This window comes from Labeo rohita, chromosome 7 (assembly GCF_022985175.1).
Source record: "Labeo rohita strain BAU-BD-2019 chromosome 7, IGBB_LRoh.1.0, whole genome shotgun sequence".
Taxonomy (NCBI): Eukaryota; Metazoa; Chordata; class Actinopteri; order Cypriniformes; family Cyprinidae; genus Labeo; species Labeo rohita.
Window position 1 is genome coordinate 5,511,380 of NC_066875.1, and position 21,773 is coordinate 5,533,152.

At 37.7% G+C, this 21,773-nt stretch overlaps 1 protein-coding gene across 1 annotated transcript; it reads left to right on the plus strand.

The window, feature by feature from the left end:
- The first annotated feature begins 1,250 nt into the window (after positions 1-1,250).
- On the plus strand, positions 1,251-17,526 carry atxn1l (ataxin 1-like). Its single transcript, XM_051114733.1, has 3 exons — positions 1,251-1,373; positions 4,200-5,341; positions 7,702-17,526. Exons 2-3 carry the CDS (start codon positions 4,325-4,327, stop codon positions 8,983-8,985), a joined length of 2,301 nt encoding a protein of 766 aa, XP_050970690.1. The 5' UTR covers positions 1,251-1,373; positions 4,200-4,324; the 3' UTR covers positions 8,986-17,526.
- Positions 17,527-21,773: the final 4,247 nt, after the last annotated feature.

Genomic DNA, 21,773 nt, shown 5'->3' on the forward strand with positions numbered 1-21,773 from the left:
ACCTATTCATATTTTATTTTACATTATTTCAGCTTTATTTTATATAACAGAAATGTTTAATCAGTCAGCACTCTATATTATATTATATTATATTAGTTTTAATTTTAATTTTAATTTTTGTTTAAGTTTTTCATCTATTTATATTTTATTTTATGTTATTTCAGCTGTATTTTATGTAATGGAAATGTGTAATCAGTCAACACTATATTATATTAATTATATTATATTATATTATATTATATTATATTATATTATATTATATTATATCAGTTTTCATTTTAATTTTCGTTTACGTTTTTCACCTATTTATATTTTATTTTATGTTACTTCAGCTTTATTTTATGTAATGGAAATGTTTAATCAGTCAACACTATATTATATTAATAATATTATATGATATTATATGATATTATATTATATTATATCAGTTTTCATTTTAATTTTCGTTACGTTTTTCACCTATTTATATTTTATTTTACGTTATTTCAGCTTTATTTTATGTAACAGAAATGTATAATCAGTCAACACTCTTTTTTTACAAAAAATAAATAATAAAAAATAGATTTAGGGAAATAAACGGTACATCAGTACAGTATTATAGTGAATACAAAAACAGTAGAAAAAAGGTAATGATGTAATGTAACAGAAACAAATCATTTTTCACTTTAAATAGGATCTTTACAAACAAAAATATATAGATGCTGTTTTAACATTTTAGTATTTGAGAGCCTGTGGCATCTAAGAGACCAAAAAACCCTTACTTAACACATTTGACCTCTTAACCATGATTATGATCAGTCTTGTTGTTTTTAGCCTTTAAGTCTGAACATCTCAGTGTAGTGCAAGGATATTTTTATCTCAAAGGCAGTAAAGCCATTTAATTGTGTGGCTCCTCAAGGCCCAATATAGTGACTGCTCAACATTGCCCTCTATCGATATCACACAGAACATGGGAGGAGAAAACAAGAATGTAGTGAAATCATCTAAAATGAACTCCTGTTCAATGAATTTTGAAAAAGTAAATGAATTAACACGACTGATTTCCATATAAAATATTTAAAATATAACACAATGTATTAACTTATGTTACATAATATATTATACATAAAATATATTTTATAAAACCAAGTAAAATAGTAAATAAGCCATAAGCTGTTCCTAAAAAATTAAAAGTTTCCAAAAATATTTGTGCTGAAACGAACGCGCCGCGGATCAACTCCTCCACGACGTCATCAGCGCGCGCCGCTGGGCTTGAGTCTGCTGGCCTCTGGAATGGGCAGATATCACCAGCCCATATTTAACCGTTGATTTATTGCACGAACTCCACCGAGAGTCTGTATTTTTGCACGTCGTCTACACGATGCTATGCGGAGGTGAGTGTTTTTGCCGCGGGCCGGTTGCGTGCGGGTGGAGAAGCGGCTGTTTGAGTATGTGGGAAGAGCGATTAGCCCGTTAGCGGCGGTCCAGTGTAAATCCCAGCCTCTCATTTACTCCTGCTTTAGTTTCAAACACGCTTCGACTGACGAAATTAGGTTTAACGGGGTGAAACGAACGCACCAAACTTTTTTATACAAACGAATGACTATATTTGGCGTGTGAAATGTCTGGCTAGTCAGGGTTAAAGTGTTTAATAGCAGCTGGCTAACGCTTGAGTCTTGATGAAAACATCAGTACTTGTGCCACGATTCACTTCAGCGGGATGTCATTACTCCAACTGATTGCTGACAACCAAAACACGTAAAGGTGCTTTATTGTGTTTTTAAGTATGTCTCATTAGTGCTTTTTAATGTTTTTCGCTTTTCTGATAGTGTTTGATAGTGTGAGGGTAAGGGCGAAGTTTCCGTTTCATAGAAACTTTTCCTTTTTGCAAGTTATTCAGTGACTTCTGTTTGATTTACAAAACTGGTTATTTAAAAGAGAGTTTGCTATATTTAGAAATTGGCAAATGCGTTTTTATCCCTCTGACATGTAGCATCAAATTTAGCTACGAGGCAATAATTGCACCTTAAATTGATTTTGTGGTATTTCATTACCTTTTATGGGGCAATATTCTGTCTAATCATATCAGAACTACGTCTGCCGTGTGTTTATGTCAGATATGTTAAATCAAAGCTGGCTTTGAAATACACCACATTATATGTGCTTAGATTAAAATATACCATCTTTGAAATAACACACAAAAATGCAAATTCACTATTTGCAATTATATATGGCGTTTTTGGACTGCAGTATATGGAAACTAGTGTCTTTCTTTAAGAGAATGTTGACAGAAATGGCTTGGGCTTCTTTTATTTCTGCACTTGAATGTGCATTTTCTTTCTCTTTATTGAATCTACCGTGTATGAATCATAAAAGCATCATGGGCGCAATACTGTTAGTCTGGACGAAATGTATTTTGAGCGCTTTATCTTTTCGGCCTAATTCTGTTAACTGTTATGGCTGTTGCTGCGCTTGGTATTTATTGTTTTGGGGAGAGATGCATGATTAAATAATATTATTTTCTATAATACAGTCATAGTATATTAGAACTGATTTAATTTTTAGGCTATGATGTCAACGTTAGGGATTAAAATAAAATTTGGGATTAAAAGTAAAATATGATAGAAATTCAAAATTTTTGTATGATTATCTGAAAACAGAATTCCCTTTAACAGTAAGAAATAATAATGTCTGACATGATTTTATTGTGTAGTTTATCTTGTTTTCTAGTATTGATGTATTTAGGCCAAACTGGAAGGAAGGTTTGTGGATTTCTTGGTAATTTCCGATGGGTTTTTAGAAGTGACTTTTGATTTGATGAGTGAAAAAAGGCCTGTGGTTAACGTTACTCAAAGACTTCCACATTTTGCTCTGTAATAAAAATGGCACACAGTCATACCTTTAAAAAATATGTTGTCAGTGTTTTTTTCAAATGACAAGTTTGACATTTTTACCATCTTCATAAAATTGCAATGTTGGATTTTTAACATGACTTTTCTCATTTTAATTGTAGTTTGTTATTTGTATCTTTTGGCATTGTTAATTTGTGTGTGTGTTTTAATATTGCTATTTAACTGTAATTTATATTTTTCAGTTTCTAACACAGAGATTTTTAAACTAATGATTATCTGTGTGCAGGTAACATAGAGGAAGATTACCCAGTGTTCATTGTTACCATATACTACCAACATTGCCATACAAAGTTAGTTGAAAATTGACAAATTGTCCTTTAAAAATGTGATATGCAAACTAAATTGCTATTGCTAAATCGCTATTAATAAATATCTGGAAAGTATAGAAAATGTGCAATATTTGTTTGACAAGGCCGTTTGCTGAGTTAGCCTTTCAAAATTAAGAAATGCAATCTGAATGGCTATATACACTAGCAGTCAAAAGTTTTTGAACAGTAAGATTTTTAATGTTTTTTTAAAAGAATTCTCTTCTGCTCACCAAGCCTGCATTTATTTGATCCAAAGTACAGCAAAAGCAGTAACATTTTGAAATATTTGTACTATTTAAAATAAGTGCTTTCTATTTGAATATGTTTTAAAATGTAATTTATTTCTGTGATTTCAAAGCTGAATTTTTAGCGTCATTACGTATTCACAGGATCCTTCAGAAATCATTCTAATATTCTGCTAAAAAAACTTTTTTTACTATTATTATGTTGAAAACAGTTGAGTAGATTTTTTTTTTTGTTTTTTTAGAAGTTTCTTTGATGAATAGAACGTTCAGAAACAGCATTTATTGAAACAGAAATCTTTTGAGTGGTATAGTGTATAATGTTACAAAAGTTTTTTTTTTTCAGATGAATGCTTATCTTTGGATCTTTCTATTCATTGAAGAATCCTGCAAAATTTACTCAACTGTTGTAAATATTGATGATAGTAATAAGAAAAGGTTTCTTGAGCAAAATTTAACATATTAGAACAATTTCTGAAGGATCATGTGACACTGAAGACTGGAGTAATAATGCTGAACATTCAGCTTTGATCACAGGAATAAATTACATAATATATTCAAATAGAAAACAGCTATTTTAAATAGTAAAAATATTTCAAAATTGTACTATTTTTGCTGTACTTTGGATCAAATAAATGCCGGCTTGGTGAGCAGAAACATTAAAAATCTTACTGTTCTAAAACTTTTGACTGGTAGTATAACATTTATAATTCATTAAAAGAAATGTCGTTTTTAACATGATTTCTTTTTGCATTTAGGTAAGGTGATGGAAGAGGCCAGCGGGAGGGTTTCAGAGCTGATTCCAGTGGTGCTATTTCCGCGGCTGCCAGGCTTTGCCCCATCCTCTGTTCAGTAACAGCGCCCATTCTCATCCCAAAACACCATGAAGCCAGTCCACGAGCGCAACCAGGAGTGCCTCCCTCCTAAGAAGCGGGACCTCCCTGTTAACAACAACAACAACACCTCTACCAACAACAACAACAGCAGTAGCATCAGCGGCGGAGCGGGAGGCAGCGGCATTGGCAGTACAGGAGGAGGAGGTGAGGATGCCCCGTCTTCACAAAGCTCTGGAGCGAGCGGAGAAGGTAGTGGCGAGTGGGTGCGAGCCCAGCCGAGTGTGCATTACGGCGTGGAGGGTGCCGAGGGTCTCGTTGGGCTTCCCGTGGATCAGTATAGCATGCTTTATAAAGTAGCTCTGCCCGCTGGCACCTACTCACCTACCAGTCTGCATCCTGTTCTTAGCCACATTTCACCTGCCTACACTGTTCCCTCCCCGGTGTTACAGCACACGAGTGTTCCCTACCCTTCGCTTGGCTTCGCCCAGATCCCTCACTCCTCCTTGCAGTTTGTTAGCTCTCCGTACGGGGCTGCGGTTCCCTACGCCGTGCCTCCGGGATTCGTTCCCAGCCCTTTGATACCACCTCAGTCTGCTATTTCCCAACCGCACCCCGTTTCCCACCTGGTTCCGTATCCATCAGTCATTCAGGAAGGAGTTGCCTCACCGCAGCAGCAGGTCTCGACCCATGCGTACACCAAAATGGGAGTTCCTCTAGTGCTCCCTTCTGAACAAACAGCGACGCAAGCGCAGCTTGGGACTGTAGGGATGCTGCCTGCCGGCGAGCTCAGCCCGAGAGCTCTGTACTACCACCCCGCCGTCAGGGGCGTGCAACCGCAAAGAGACCTGCACAGCAGCTCCATGGAGCAGGAGAGAGAGGTGAATGGAGGGGACAGAGAGCATGGAGGCAGGGAGAGCCATCAAGATGTAGTTTATTCGACTAGAAGCACACGGCTGCTGCAGGCCGCTGCGCCCGAGCCCCAGCAAGACAAGAGCTTGAAAAGCCGCAGGCTGGAGGGCAGAATGTCGCCAGGACAGAGCAGCACACCGGACACTGATCTCGAGGTGAGGGAAGGATTGTTTGCTTAAAAAGTGCCTACTAACTATTTGAAAAGGGGAAGTGATTTCAGAGGAAGAGCAAGTTATTACAGTATCACCAGGAAAGTAAATAGGGTGATGTTTTGATTTCATGTTGACTTGATTTGCCACATCGCAGGACTGTTGAATGTAATGCAGAAAAGCTGAAAAGTGGTGGGGAAAACTGGAATTCAAACACTTGCAGTTGAAGTCAAAAGTTTACATACACCTTGAAGAATCTGCAAAATGTCAATTATTTTCCCAAAATAGGAGGGATCATACAAAATGCATGTTATTTTTTTCATTTAGTACTGACCTGAATAAGATTTTTCACATAAAAGATGTTTACATATAGTCCACAAGAGAAAATAATGACACATACACTTACATACTATGTTGTTACCTGAGTGATCCATAGCTGTTTTTTGTTTAGTGGTAGTTGTTTATGAGTACTGAACAGTTAAACTGCCTGCTGTTCTTCAGAAAAATCCTTCAGGCCCCACAAATTCTTTGGTTTTTCTGCATTTGTGTATTTGAACCCTTTCCAGCAATGACTATATGATTTAGAGATCCACATTTTGGCACTAAGGACAACTGAGGGATGCTCATATGCAACTATTACAGAAGGTTTAAACTATCACTGATTCTACAGAAGAAAAAAAAAGATGCATTAAGAGCCAGTTTGAAGATCAGGGTAAATTGAACTTGTTTTGTCTTCTGGGATATTCTGTAGCCTCTGAAGGGCATTACCAAATGGGAAAAAAAAAAAAAAAATTACACATTTCCATTCTGTTCAAAAGTTTCACCCCCGGCTCTTAATGCATCTTTTTTTTTTTTTTTTTTTTTTTTTTTCTTTTGGCGCATTATTGAGCATTTGAACCTTCTGTAATAGTTGCATATGAGTTCCTCTGTTATCCTCAGTGTGAAAGAAAATCTCAAAATCATTGTTGTCATTGTTGGAAAGGGTGCAAATACACAAATACACACCTGAAGGATTTTTCTGAAGAACAGCAGGCAGTTTAACTGTTCAGGACAAACAAAAAAAACAGCTGTGGATCATTCAGGTAACAATCAAGCGTATGTGAACTTTTGAACCAGGTCATTTTTCTAAATTCAACTAGTGTTTTTCTTGTGAAGTATATTTAAATATCTTTTATGTGATATATCTTATTCAGGTCAGTACTACATAAAAATTAACATGCATTTTGTATAATCATTCTTATTTTAGTAAAACAATTAATATTTTGTATTTTTTGAGAGGTGTATATAAACTTTTGACTTGAACTCTAAATGTACAGCAGTGAAAATGTTTATCTTTAACATTTTTTTTGTAATATTATTAACAATTATGCATTTTCTGCATAAATATGACCTATACTAAGATCAAATCTTTGTGTAGTTAAGACATAGATAGAGAGAACCCAAATAAATAATAAAACATTTTAAATGTTTTATATTGTAATTTTTAAGTGATATATGAATGAATGTATTTGCTGGGGTGAATGGAAAATTTTCTAAATTCGATTTTGAATCTCAATTTTCGTCAGGTGTGGTTTCAGAATTTGGATCCGACCATACCAGTGTCATTTTTGTACTATATACTGTTATGGTATATAAAAATGAATTGGCTTTCATTTTTATGTCATATTTTTGTTAGTTTTCACATTTTTATTTCTAATTTAACATTTCATTAAATTTATTTCAGCTTTAGTTTTAATAAGTTTAATTTTTCAACTTAAAGATGATTAATTTAAATCACTGACGTTTTACTTAACAACACTGCACTGTACATATCATTTTAAAATGTTTTTGATGCATCTATTGCAATTACCCAGATATCAATATTTGGATTGAAGTTGGATTTTTTTTTTTTTTTTTTTTTTTTAATTGAGATAACCATCATCTACATCCTGAACAATGTTATACATCAGTCCAATCAGGAAGCTTAACTAGCTTAACTCTCAGTAGCTTTACATTGTCAGATTTTCCACAAACGTATTTAATGTTACCTTTTTTTTTTGTTTAGATTAGACTTGTGACTATTGTGAATGTCTCCTACTTCATCACTACTTAATGCATTTTCAGAGTTTTGCCTTTTTTTGGAGGCAATTCTTGTAACTCAGCACCAGTTACACCACTTCCTTCCTTTATTAGCTGTTTTTTGGGTGTGTTGAGGATTGAGTAACCCAGGCTACCACTTCTTAGAAACAACAGAGATTGTTTTTTGATTTATAGTTGAATCTGCTATGAAGCCAGACTCATCATCTACTTGTCATTTTCCAGCTTGCGGTGCTTTCTAAAAAGCAATTTCCATCCAAATACTAAAACTTAATTTGGTTCTTTTTCAGGTCCAGCAGGTGGTCGGACGACTTGCCTCTCCTGTCCATGGCACGAGTCGCAAAGAAGCAGGACATGTCCCTCTGAACCTGTCTCAAAGCTCTCAGAGGGTTCGAGAGACTCAGGGCGAAGTCAGAACATCTTATGCATCAAATCCTGCTGAATCTAGAGCACATCAGCAGCAGATCGTTCAACAAGGCCATGCTGTCATCTTGGCCAATGGGCAGCCTGTTCTCGTGCCCCTGGATTACCATCACCACCAACAGCAGTCGCAGCAGCAGCAACAGCAGCAGCATTTCCAACCCAACGACGTGGCCTCAGCAGCAATTTCTGCTTCTCCCGCTACGTATACAAAAGCCATGGATGCATCAGCGTGTCTCCCGGAGCGGGCGGTGGCGGATCCGCCTCCCCAACAGGGGCAGCAGCCCTCCCAGCAGCTTCCAGCTCCCGGTAGTTTCCCACAGGCTCCATCACACTTCATGAAAGGCGCCATCATCCAACTGGCTACCGGAGAGCTGAAACGTGTGGAAGATCTGCAGACTCAGGACTTCGTGCGGAGCGCAGAAATGAGCGGCGGGCTGAAGATCGACTCGAGCATGGTAGTGGACATCCGCGCTAGTCAACAGCGGCCCGGCCTAGTGGCGTTGCATTTCAACGTAGGGGAGCAGCAGAGCAAAGTGACTATAGATGTTCCCCCCGAACATCCGTTTTTCGTTTTTGGACAGGGCTGGTCGTCTTGTAGCCCTGAGCGGACTGCCCAACTGTACGGACTCACCTGCCACCACTTGCAAGTGGGCGACGTCTGCGTGTCTGTGACGCTCCAGCAGCAAGCTGCTTCGCAGCAGAAACCGCCACAGCAAGTTCAAACCCGGACTCCCACCAAAGTCAACTCCACGTCAGGAGCCCCGCCTCAGCCCATGGGCCCCCCAGCGCCCCAGCACACCCCTCGGCCGCAAAGCCAATTAAAAATGGAGCGTATCCACAGAGAGAGGGACCGGGACAAGGACGAGCCCGTGCAGATCGGGGGTTCGATTTCGAGACCGAACAGGACTTCAGCAGAGCACACTCGGAGCCAGAGCAACTACTATTTGCACACTGATAGTCACGCTCCACCGGTAAGCGGAGTCGTAGGGGCGTCCCAGAGGCGCTGGTCTGCCCCTGGCTTCCAAAGATACAACATCAAGAATGAGGAGGGAAGTTTAGCATCAGCTGCCGCCTCTGGCTCCTCTCGGCCTTCGTTTATCCCTCAGGAGGTCAAGCTGTCGATCGAGGGCCGCTCAAACGCCGGGAAGTAGCAGACAAAAGAGATTGTCCATGGGAGCGAAGTGTCAGAGGGAGCGTGGTAGGAGGGAGAGAGAATGTAGCCTCAGAATGTTTGAGATTTTGCACATATTGGAAGATTCCCCCCGCCGCCCCCTTCTCTTCGGTTCTGGTCTCGAGCAGAGGACTTTTGTGCCAGGTCATAGTCAGCGTTCGCAATGATCTGCATGGGCAGCTTTATCCGGTAAATCACGTACCAAAGCCTGCGTCGTCTGCGTGTTCCTGTGGGTGAACTATCATGTCTGGCAGTGATGACTCGAGTAGATGTTTGTTTCAGAAAGGCCAGGGATAAGAATGGGATACAGCCATAGAGTCTTGACAAGCCTTTACAGTAATAATAAGTATATATTTTAAAGAAAGACAAAAGAGGATTGCTCAACAACTTTTTGTTTCCCCCTAAAATACAGGCTCTTTCTCTCTAAACGTTGCGCCGTCAGGCTTTTAAAACTTGGACTTTTTAATGCGTCTCTCTCTACAGGTGTTTGTCCTCACTTTCCTACACTCTCCTCCTCTCCCTGCCTCTTCTCAGGGTGCTTCTGCTGAGGAATCCCAGTTTGAGAATCAATCAATTGATCCAACAATCTTTCTACAATCAGGAACTATTTCCAGATGAAGTCTAGCACACGTCGTAACAGTTGCATTAACAACTCCTCAGATGTTATTAGTTCTGAATCTGCATTCCAGTCGTGGTGGAGTTATCATTGCCCAGTAAGGCCGTCTCTAAATAGTACCTCATGGTTGGAAGCATCCTTCAGTCTGTCGATTAACTTCTTTTGTTTTTAATCCTACATTGTTGTGCCCTTTTCCTGGAGACAACATGTGGTGTCAGCCAAAATCAGCCCTGCTTGCGAAGCTGAGACCAAATGCAGAACAGGTTCTAGCTGTTTGCGAACAGCCTGTTCCTGTGGAAACGGATTATTGCTCTGAAGCATGCAGGTTTAAATGAAGTCGTCCCGTGGAAGCGTTTAGCACATGCAAGTGTAGAGTCACTGCTGTCGGGTGTGGACTGACCGTGCTCAGTTATCAAAATCAAAGCAATAGTTGTGTCAGAACACATTTTCTTGTTTCTTTTTTGTTTTAAATCCCGTACAAGATTACTCCTTGTATTTGAATTGTTCAGTGTGCAGCAGTTTCTTTTTTTTTTTATCCTGCACTTCTCTTGATTTCTAAGGTGATGCAGTTTTACTTATGATAATCCTCATTCTAACAGTTGCTACAGGTTCATTCAAAGCATGCGATTACCTCTAAAACAACACCTTCTTTTTGACCAGTAGTGTCTTTAGAGATGACTAATATGAAGTCACACCTCAAAATGGGGCTTTTCTAAAACACTGATGTTTAGGATCGGATTTATTCTTATTAGAAAAGCTCTGGCCCCTTACATTGTGTCCTAACCAGGTATAATATAAGCGATAAAAGTCATGCTTGAGTTGCGGTGTGTCACATCTGCAAAAAGCACTAAGCAACAGACGCTCTCTTTCACATGTTGTTTTTTTTTTTTTTGTGGTATTGCAACGCAGCAAGTTTGCGTTCAGTTTTTTAATGGACAGATTCACTGGAAACTTGTCACGTCATACCTGGTTAGGATCAGTGTTGAACCGAAAACGTATGTCGAAACAGCTCTTCTCTGGAAAGAGCGTCATTAATACAGTTTCTAATCTGTGCTGAGGTTTCTTCTTTGGTTTCTGGTGAACTCTTGTACAGTATTGTGTTCTGTCTCTCTTTTTGGCAATATTACCCATGTGTGATTTCTATTTTCTTTTTTTTTTTTTTTGTACTTGTACTGCAGGTCTTGTATTGCACAGATAAGTTCACAGTTGATTCACGCTGACTCTTTAATGGGAATCAGATATGTTTTATTGTTTATTTTTTCTTTTAATAATGAAGGGAAAATGTTTGTGTTGTTTTGAAGTATTCAGTTTTGTTGGTGGTTTTTGGCTCACGAGAAACTGACAGGCAAGGTTGACACTGTTTACACATTAGCCAAGAGAAAATGCTGCAGTTTGACTTTTCGTAGTTACTGAACATTTTCAGATGGATGAAATCGTGACTTAAGTGCAATTAGACCAAATATTATAAACATTAGGAAGCTCATTTTTTTATTTCAAAACAGCATTCCAGAAAGAGTCTGACATTCCCACTTTTTGTTGGCTTTTCGTTGTTGCTTATCTTTTTCCCTCTCGATATTTTGATGCCACTTACTGTTGTCAAATGCAAATATTAATTTCCATTTCGGCCTAGTTATTTCATGATATTTCTCTGCGTTGTTGGCTCTTGGCATTGCTGGGCTGCCTATGTTTAGACCAGGATTTAATTGAACTGTTTAGGCTCATACTATCACTCAAGGCTTTAAGAGAAGAGTTTGTTTTTTTTTCTTTTAGGTAAGAAGTAATATATATTTTTTTATATAAATGTAGCGCTAGCATTCAACCGGTTAGATTTCGACTTCCTCCAAACTGCACCAACCTCAACGATACCACATGTCTGTGAAGTTCATAACCGCTTGTTCCAGTCCTGGTATAAACCCACATGGTTTTTAGTTTTTTTTTAAACTAAATGAAGAAGTGGCAATGTGCGTATCGGGTATAACAGTATTTGGTTTTGATCACCCTACAGTGGTTCAAATCCATTTGTTGTTTGTATTTATGAAGCATTTCACAAGCATCATCTGTTGTATTTCATCTGTTAGTATTTTGTTTGAAGACATCCTGTTCCTTCTTAAAAGGAGTCCCACTTTCACGCTATTTATAATCTGGTCTCAAATCTAGTTCATGTTATTTCTTCCTTCCTCTGTCCCCTTTGTCCCAGAACGTATCGTGGCACTTTGGACCCCTTTAAGTTCACAGAGGACACTTCATTATAATTTATACTTCTTTTCAACCTGATGTGAACTCTCCAAAAGGGCCACAACTGTCATCTACCAAAAACTGAAATCTTTCCAATGGCTTAAACCAGCCTGATTTGGTCTTGTGGTCTCAATCCAGCTCCAGCTGGTTTAGGTTATTACATTGTTCCTTCACAGACAGAAAAAAAAATCATACTAAATTAAGACCTCTTTCATTATTTTAAGTATTAGATTTGATATGAAGCAATACTTGACTCGAAATAGCAGAAATGATACAGCTTTAGCATGAGCTATGCAGTAGAGACTCAGTCAGCACCCTAATGCAGTTTCAATACTCTCACCAGTTAGTCTGTGGTCTGTTCACAGAAGTCAGTTACAGGTTCAATATCGTTGCGTGTTCTGTGTGTTTCTAGTAACCCACAGGCTCTGTGACCTTTATGGTAGCGGTTAGTTATCTCACTACCACGTCACGTATCCTGAAGCTTATCTGGTGTCGCTTATTTGGTGCTGTTTGTTGTTTTTTTTCTTATTTGTCAGCAATGGTGCACTGTTCTTGGTCTTCTCAAATGCACTGCCTTACCAGCCGTCTCTTGGCGAGATGCAATCTCCAATCTGCAAGCTTCGTGGCGGAGATGGACTGAGTACGCTTTCATTAAGAACTGAGCTACTATCCTGTGCACTGTAAACAAGGAAAGTTGACGCTATGTTTGTGCCTTCCCAATGTCTTAACTTTACTCTGGTCTGTCTTATTAAGCTTTGTTCACTGGGAGATTTGCAAGTCTCCGGATTGCTCTTACTGTCATCACATCATGTATCTCACAGGCTTGAAAACCCTACTGTGCTGTTGAGGGCCATCTAAACATCAATCAGTCATGACATCCTAAGTACTAGAATTAGAGAAATTATAGTAGAAGATTTGTGATGAAGTGCTACGGTGATTGCTTATTTTTGAAGGCCACCCTGAAGGTTTGCATCTCCCTGATTCGCACGGCAAAAAGCCAATAGGAGTTTTCAGTTGGGCTTTTGGATTATAGCAGAAAATAAGTTCTGTGACCAGCAAACGTTTAGGAATCTTGCACGTTTGGTTCATCATAAGCTTTACAAATGAAGCTTAATGCAAAATGCAAAACAGGTTATAAATTAAATGGAAAAATCTGTATTTGTTAGCATCTGCCTTTTTCAAGACAAGTAAAAGCTTAAAAAAAACAGGTTAGTGATGTATTTTATATATAATATTTAGCAAGCTTGTAACCAGTTAAATCATTGATTTTTTTTTTTTTTTTAAATTTGCATTTTGGCAGTTCCAGGTAATTTACCATAGAAATATGATCTTTATGAATTTCTATAGCATTTATAGCACCACCTGTGTTCCAATATCCGTGAAAGTTTGCATGCTTGTTAAGAATTTAAGAGTTTCGTAAAGTTTTCATTTAGGATTTATAGACTTGGGTATATTTGGCCACGCCTCTTCATGAAATGACTCTGTTATAGTAAAACTCAACATTTTTTGGTAATTATTGAAATAGAGAGTCCAGAGAATTGTGCTGCAATGGTTTTACAGAGGTTGAGCGAATAACCTACGACTAGTTTGCAAAAGTAGGATTTTTAACATAATTGAGAATATTCAGTGAACAGATTGACAGCAGTGGTTCTTGAGGCAAAGTTGCTGAGTATGAGGAGATCTGTCAATATTAATATGAATATTGTGTGGGCATTTGAAACACCCTGTGATTACATTAGTAAACTCATTAGTGCCAACTAGTGGGCGATTTCTTTCAAAATTCTTACAGACCTTTAGGACCATGGGTCGAACATGGCCATCTAATTGTCTAAATGACCATCTAATTGTCTAATAGGTGCTCAATTTATTGGCTGATGGCGGCCCTTGTGGCACTTTGGACAAAGACACTGCATACCATTTCGATTAGACTAATGGTTGCATAATTATAGCCACTTTTACGAGTATTTTTCCCCCTCTTACAGCGCCACCAAGTGGCCAAGCTTGGCATTTTTTTTTATTTGACCAAAAATTGAACTCTTACATATGTGTACTGAGTTTGGCGAAGATATCTCATTCTGTTCAAAAGTTATAGCCGTTTTAGTAAAAGTGGTTCTGCCCGTTTTGAACGTTTTGACGAGTCAAAAGTTGTTTTTTTTTTTTTTTTTTTTGATAATTATTGATTATTCACTCTCAAGAGAATCTTCCTGCACTGTTTTGGTTCCGATCTGGTGAAAAACCTAGGACTAGTTTGCAAAAATAAGTTTTTTTTCGAAAAAATTAAATTTCGCAAATTTCACAGGATGATGGTCGTCGGGCATGAGCCATAGACTCCAAGGACATAAAACACATGGTTTACGAGTCATGAGCGATTTTGTATTTTTTTTGTCGCTGTAGCGACCTCTGTCCGGCCAATTGAGTACAACCATCCTTCCAAGATTCAAGTCTCTACAATATATGGTTGGGTCTGCCCAATCAGTTTTACGTGGAGATTGCTGATCCTTGGTCATTCTAGTAATTACAGTCTGATTGGCATCCGTTAACCTCGTCTAATAGGCGCTCAAACTTTATTGGCTGATGGCGGCCAAGTTTTTCGAGATCCACGAATGTCCTCATAGACCCTTGTGTCACTTTAGACGAAGACACTGCATACCAATTTTCAAGTCGATTAGACTAATGGTTGCATGGTTATAGCTGTCTTTATGCTTTTTTCGTTCTTATAGCGCCACCAAGTGGCCAAGCTTGGCAGTTTTTTTTATTTGACCAAAGATTGAGCTCTTACATATGTGTACTGAGTTTGGCGAAGATATCTCATTCCGTTCAAAATTAGTGCCGTTGTACTTTTGGCGTCCCTTTGCAAAAGAGTCAAAGTTTGACTTTAGTTTTAGAATATTGATATTCACTTTCCAAAGAATCTACCTGCACTGGTTTGGTTCTGATTAGGCGAAAAACCTAGGACTAGTTCGCAAAAAATCTGAGGCATGTGTTTTAAACCATGGATTCCAACGACATAAGACACGTGAGCCTGCAACTAACGATTTAGGAGCTATGAGCGATTTCGTAATTTTGGTCACTGTAGCGCCCCCGTTAGGCCAATTGAGTACTACCATCCCTTCAAGTTTGAAGTCTTTACAACTTATAGATTGCTCTGCCCAATCAGTTTTACGTGGAGATTGCTGATCCTTGGCCATTCTAACAGTTACAATAGGGTTTCATTGCTACGCAACTTCAGGGTGATGCAACTGAAAGTGCTACTTTGCCTTTTTAGTTTTTGGCCTACAAAATTACGTCGCCCTTGCAGCACTCTGAAATTTGGTTAATGACGTAAGATCAGTGTGTAATGTGTCAAATGTGACTCTCAAGCTGTGATTTTTATCATTCAGGGTCAGTTTGAAGTTGTATCTTCAATGGTAGCAGCACAGAAGGGTTAAGCACAAGTTACATTCCTATAGATAGTGCACGTCTGTGTTTTCTTCCCTTTACGGATGTGTGAAAATTAATCAAATCATGTCCTTACCTCACCTTTGCATATATGTCAAGTACAGCATCCCTTTGAAAGCATTTCATCTCCTTGTAATGATTAGGGCATCTACACACTAGATAAATGAAAGTTTTCATAGTTAGAAAGCAGTTCGAGTTGGAAAGAGTCGGATATGTGGAAATAAACTGGGAATTTATTTTACAAAGTACTTCCAAAAGCACAACCACAATGAGCGTGTTGCGGTTTAGATTCAAGACACTTACATTTTCCTCTTTCAGTGATGTTTTTCATGTTCCCAGTTAAAATTAAAAGACATTTATAGAGTATATCTGGTGTGTAGATGCCCTACTCGTCTTTGCATTTAGAAAATCCCATGTTGTTCTTCCATAGAGCCTCATCTAATCATGTAACATAGACGTTTGTCGCTTTGATGCAATGAAATCTGCACTTATTTACCCTCACCTGTAGTGTTACGGTAAATGTTTCACCGTCATATTGAAACCACGTAAAACAATCATCCAACGTTTGTATGCTTGTACAGATATGAAGATAATTTTTTGTATAGTATTAGCTTGTTGATAACGCCTTAAGATGTGCACCGTTCGTAAACGATGTGTACAAGTGACTCCCCGCTCTGCAAGGTCGTACGATTTCACGTGGAGACAAAGTCTTGACCATAGACCCCTCTGTAAAGGTGGCTCGGGTTGCTCACTGACAACAATCGGTGACGTTGCACTTACTGATTGTAAGATGATATTTCGGGACTAGCTCATAATGTGTATCTTTGTCGAACACAATGTAAGCTTAACATACGTTCTAGATCTTTAACGCTTTATTTATGTTTTGCTCTTGTTAGTAGGGTAAAAGTCAAGACTGAAGCTTTGCACTGTTGACATTCCTGATTCTAGCTCAGAAACATCGTACTTCACTTCCTCAGTGCTTTGTAGAGAAAAGCATTTGAATCTCATGAAGTGCAGTGTTGGGAAGGTTACTTTGGAAATGTAATCGGTTACAAGTTACCCTATTTAAAATGTAATAAGTAGTGTAACTATTTCAGTTACTTTATCTGAAAATAGCATACATGCCCATTGAGTTTCGTTCCGATCGGCCTCCGTCAAAATTCATTGGCTGATGGCGGCCATGTTCTTTGAGATCCGCGAACATCCTCATGGACCCTTGTGGCACTTTGGACAAAGACACTGCATACCAATTTTCAAGTCGATTAGAGCCGCTTTTATGCTTTTTCCCCCTCTTATAGCGCCACCAAGTGGCCAAGCTCATTTTTTAATATTTTTTTTATTTGACCAAAGGTTGAATTCTTACACGTGTACTGAGTTAGGTTAAAAAATTATAGCGGTTTTAGTAAAAGCGACCCTGCCCCTTCTAAAGTTTTGTCATCTGTTTTTTTTTTTTTTTTTGATAATTATTGATATTCACTCTCTAGATAGTGAATACTTCCTGCACTGGTTTGGTCCCGATCAGGCAAATAACCTTGAACTATTTCGCAAAAGTAAATTATTATTATTATTATTTTTTTTTTAAATCCAAAATATCCGAAAATTCGCAGGATGACGAATGCTTTTTCGAATGCATTTTGCATGCTTTTTGTCCAGTGTGAACCACAGATTCTAATGACCTAAGACACTTCTGCCTGTAACAAACAGTATAGGAGTTACAGTTTAGCTGATTACATTAAATTACATTTTGATTACTTTTCAAAATTTCTAACAAATGTTATTAACTATTATTCAATTAATCAACTCTCAGACATGTTGTAGCCTGAAGATTTTAGCGGCAATGTGGATTAATCTTTGCAGACGTGGTGCACTGCAAATTCAACAAAAGAACCAATCAAAACCATCAGAATCGGATTGTCAAGGCATTGTACATATCAAAAACAGTCAAAGCAACATATTAATACGATTCAAATGAGAAAATATTCGGATGTAACCCCCCTTTGTAATCGTTAACTGTAATTTAATTACACATTTTGGATTACAGTTACATTTATTTTGTAATTAAATTACATGTTAAATGTGACTAGTTCCCAACACTGACAAAACAATTTTGCCCGAAAATCAAACGAGGGGAAATCTAAACCTCTACATTTTGGATTTGAAATATTACAAAGATACTTATTTTCTCAATCAGCATTACTGTTGAGATTAAATAGATGTTGTGTGCTTTAAAAATCACTGGAACTTGTGCTTTTCTCATTAAAGTGGTTTGAGGAAGTGAGCGAAAGCTAAATCTATTGGAGTCAGTGTCAGTGCGTATAAAGTGAGAATCTCTGCAGTTATTGATATAGTTTGGGCTAAAAGTCCTGGGAAATATTTCACAGAGTCCATTTAGTCTCCCTGTAGACTGTCGGCGCGAACGGCACGAGTTACTTGAGCTGACATGTCATAGTTTCTGAAGTGTGAGAACGACTGAACCCACTTGAGAATAACCGTCTGGGTTATGGATGAATGTGCAGTTCTGTATCAGTAACATTTCAGTGCGTTATAGTGGTATCATTGCTTCAGATTTCTTTTTTTTTTTTTTTTTCTTTTAAATGTATATATTGTTTCGGAAGGCTTTGTGAAGCTAACACGCGGTGGTTTGTGTAAATCCCAGACAGAACTCGGTGGCACGGCAGGCCAGAGTCAGTAATGTCGGCTGAAATCAGGTTTCTAACGGTTTCACGGTTTTCAAGGAATCATTATATACTCTCGAATTTGACATTGTACTTCTTGGCACTAAGTGACACTGCTTTTTATGTGATGTGTGACCGGTTTTAAAAGAGATGGCATCTTTGTTTAATGCATAAAATCTGCGAAATATATGCAATGATGTATGTGTAATATTCAATCCTCAAGTATAATCCAGGTTGTATAAACTTTGTATAGTACATTTTAATATCGTATGGCCGTACCAATATGTATTAATTCTTCTCAGAAGCCTTAGAGTTGTCTACCCAAAGTGCTCCCTTAGACTACCCTACACCTACCTGAACTTTACAAAGCATTAATGACTATATTTTGTTGCGTTTTTATTTGTACCCTTTTTTGAATAAAATAGATTTGTACTGTATATTTGTACCTCTCTGTGAACTACTTAGGGCTGTTTTGTTTGATTTTTGTTTTTTCGTTTTCCTGTTTTAATTCTATGTAAGGACACAAAGATATTGTATTTTTATTGTTACAGCTAACTTCTTGGAAACATTGCATTTATCATGTTTGTTAAGTAAACACAATATAATATAATATATATATCTATATAATATTAACATGCTGGCTTGACGTCTGTTTTTTCTTATGCGTTCCATTCGATTAGCAATTGTAATAAAATCAAAATAGAGTCGTGCATTGATGCACCTGAAGAATTCAATGAAGAGTTTAATAATAGATCATGATTACAATAATACCCAATGTATTATGCATTAATTTTTTTAAAACCTGAAATACAAACCTTGAGTCTGTGAATGTAAAACTTGTGTATTGCTGTTTTTTTGTTTTATTTTGTTTTCAGAATGCTTTTAAGATAACTGCATCAAAATGTATCATGATTATGAACTACAATTCATCTCTTTTGTTACAGTGGGGCCTGAAAGTCTGAGACCATTTCATTTTCAATGTAGTCTCAAACGTTTTAATCTCAGCATAAACAGTTTTTCAAGAGAGAAAGACAGAAACTCGTAGCAGTAAAATCAATGTTTATTCCACATTCTGTTCCTGCTTTTATGATGAGCTTTCAATCTGTTAACCCAATAACAGAGCATGGCTTTCTGAACAGGAGGACCATTTGGCGTTGTGACCTTGTCACTTTTAGGAAGTTTCATTCATTTTGGCCTTTTAGAGATTTGTAAACATCATCATGAAAATATCTAGATCGACTGACAAAAAGGCAAGTCATTCTCGAACGCCAATCCTTAATGAAAAGCTTGTATAAATGCATTTAGAACATGCAGGTTCCAGGGGTTTACTGACTTTTATGCACAGACATGTAAAAAAAAAAAATGCTTGTTTAATACATAACATGTCACATGGCAATGCATATCACTAAAAAGACTAGTTTAGGAATAATGCAGACTAAATAGGGTTAATGTTTGAAAATACTCTTTTATATTTTATCTTTAAAATAGACAGTGCATCCTGCCAACATCTCGTTCTGGGCTATGGATTCATTTTCTCATTGCATCAGGATGGGTTTCCACAAGTGTGATGCTACTATATGAAATAACTCAGTGCTTTATAATGAATTTCAGGGAGTTGGTCATAAAAATTGCATTGTTTGTCCTGAATGTGCATACATCAATTCAGTCCTTTCAGCAAAACTAAAGGATGGATCTCGTGGAGGAGGGTTACGGACTTGAGGACCAATGGCTGTCAAGAGTTGCCTGAGGTTTGTGATCTGGAGCTTTCGAGTCCATTTACTTTCATATCAACTGCATAGTAGTAATACAAAGTTTCTTGAGTACAGCTCTCAATTGCATAGTGATGCTTCATCACGTGTACATTAAATCCTTTCTTTTTCTTAAGGAGCCCATCATTAATACTTCACAACAGCATAAACGCGGGACCGGTATCCAGTTGCCTTCAACTGTGCGGGAAAGCTCAGCTGCTTCGCTTTGAGTATCAGAGGTATCTCTACAGAAGGTAATGACAACATTGTGAATTCAAAACACTGAAATGTGCATCATTCACTGTAGTAATAAATAAATTGTAATAAGTATTGGAATGAAATATAAGACATACATATCATACACACACAGTCTACCCTGTTTTCAAGAGGTACTTACAGATGTACAGTGGTCCGATTTAACATGACTGACCCTTCTGCCCAATATGAAACACTGAGAAGTGAGTAAAGTTTCAAAGTGATGTGTGTAATGTCCACCCAACTTTACGTGCAGAGTGGTTCTCAAACTGCGGGTTTAGTCAATAAAAAACATCCTGAATAAATAAAAGCACCAACTCTGAATTAACCAACATATTAAACTAACACTTGACGTTTGGTCCAATTAATTAGCTAGCAAACAGTTGGCTTATCAGTTTATATGCTAAAAGAAACAGTTGCATGCATTTCTATGAAATAAGAACAAAACAGCCATCTGGAAAATTCACTGTGGCTCAAGAATCAGTGAGATCAAATGAGATTTGGTCGTCTGCTTTCAGTGAAGTGGTTAATTAAAAAGTCCACTTCCAGAACTGCAATTCACATATAATGTACTCACCCCCTTGTCATCCAAGATGTTCATGTCTTTCTTCAGTCGTAAAGAAATTATGTTTAAGGAAAACATTTCAAGATTTTTCTCCATATAATGGACTGTGGTGCCCCGAATTTGAACTTCCAAAATGCAGTTTAAATGTTGCTTCAAACGATCCCAGATGCGGTTGTAAACAATCCCAGCCGAGGAAGAAGGGTCTTATCTAGCAAATGATTGGTTATTTTCATTTAAAAATACAATTTAAATACTTTTTAATCTCAAACGCTCGTCTTGTCTTGCTCTCCCTGAACTCTGTGTATTCTGGTTCAAGACAGTTAGGGTATGTCGAAAAACTCTAATCGTATTTTCTTCCTCAACCTCAAAAATCATTTCAAAATCATCCTACATCACTGCAGAAGTACCGACCCAGTCTTTCCAAAGTGAACATGCAAAGAAGATCAAACACCCTTAACAAAAAGGTAAAACAGCGATATAGGACGATTTTGAAGTTGAGGGAGTTTTTCGACATACCCTAACTGACTTGAGCTAGAATACACAGAGCTCAGGGAAAGCAAGACAAGACGAGCATTTGACATAAAAAAGTATATAAATTTCGCTAGATAAGACCCTTCTTCCTCAGCTAGGATCGTTTACAACCACATTTGGGATCGTTTGAAGCTGCATTTAAACTGCATTTTGGAAGTTCAAACTCAGGGCACCATAGTCCATTACATAGAGAAAAATCCTGAAATGTTTTCCTCAAAAAACATAATTTCTTTATGACTGAAGACAGAAAGACATGAACATCTTGGATGACAAGTGGGTGAGTACATTATCTGTAAAGTTTTGTTCTGGAAGTGGACTTCTCCTTTAAACACCACCTAAACACTTGCTTTTGCGGTAATTTAGCTTTGTTTGTTGGGCGTTGCAACATGTCAACTTCCGAATTGGTTTGTGTTTTTGGCGGGAGTACTTGTTTGGTGAATGATGGAAGACAGGGGGCAGTGTTTGAATCTTTGCAATCAGATATCGTGCAGAAATTACACACTTCACCTTTAAATTAGCATGAAACGTTTGGGAGCGTGTCTTTACCTTGTCATTTAAATTTGTACATACATATGCAGCGACATCACTGCTTCATATAGGAGGGATTTCTCTCTGGAAGTGTTTGTCCTGATTGTTTCATTGTACATGCATTCGCTAAACCTTTACATCATTGCACATCTCATAGAAATAGCACACAGAATCATT

Bases quoted from the DNA above. Each gene is read 5' to 3' on its own strand.
- atxn1l (XM_051114733.1), top strand. From the start codon at position 4,325: ATGAAGCCAGTCCACGAGCGCAACCAGGAGTGCCTCCCTCCTAAGAAG. The intron at 5,342-7,701 runs GTGAGGGAAGGA...GTTCTTTTTCAG, and splicing joins CACCGGACACTGATCTCGAG to GTCCAGCAGGTGGTCGGACG.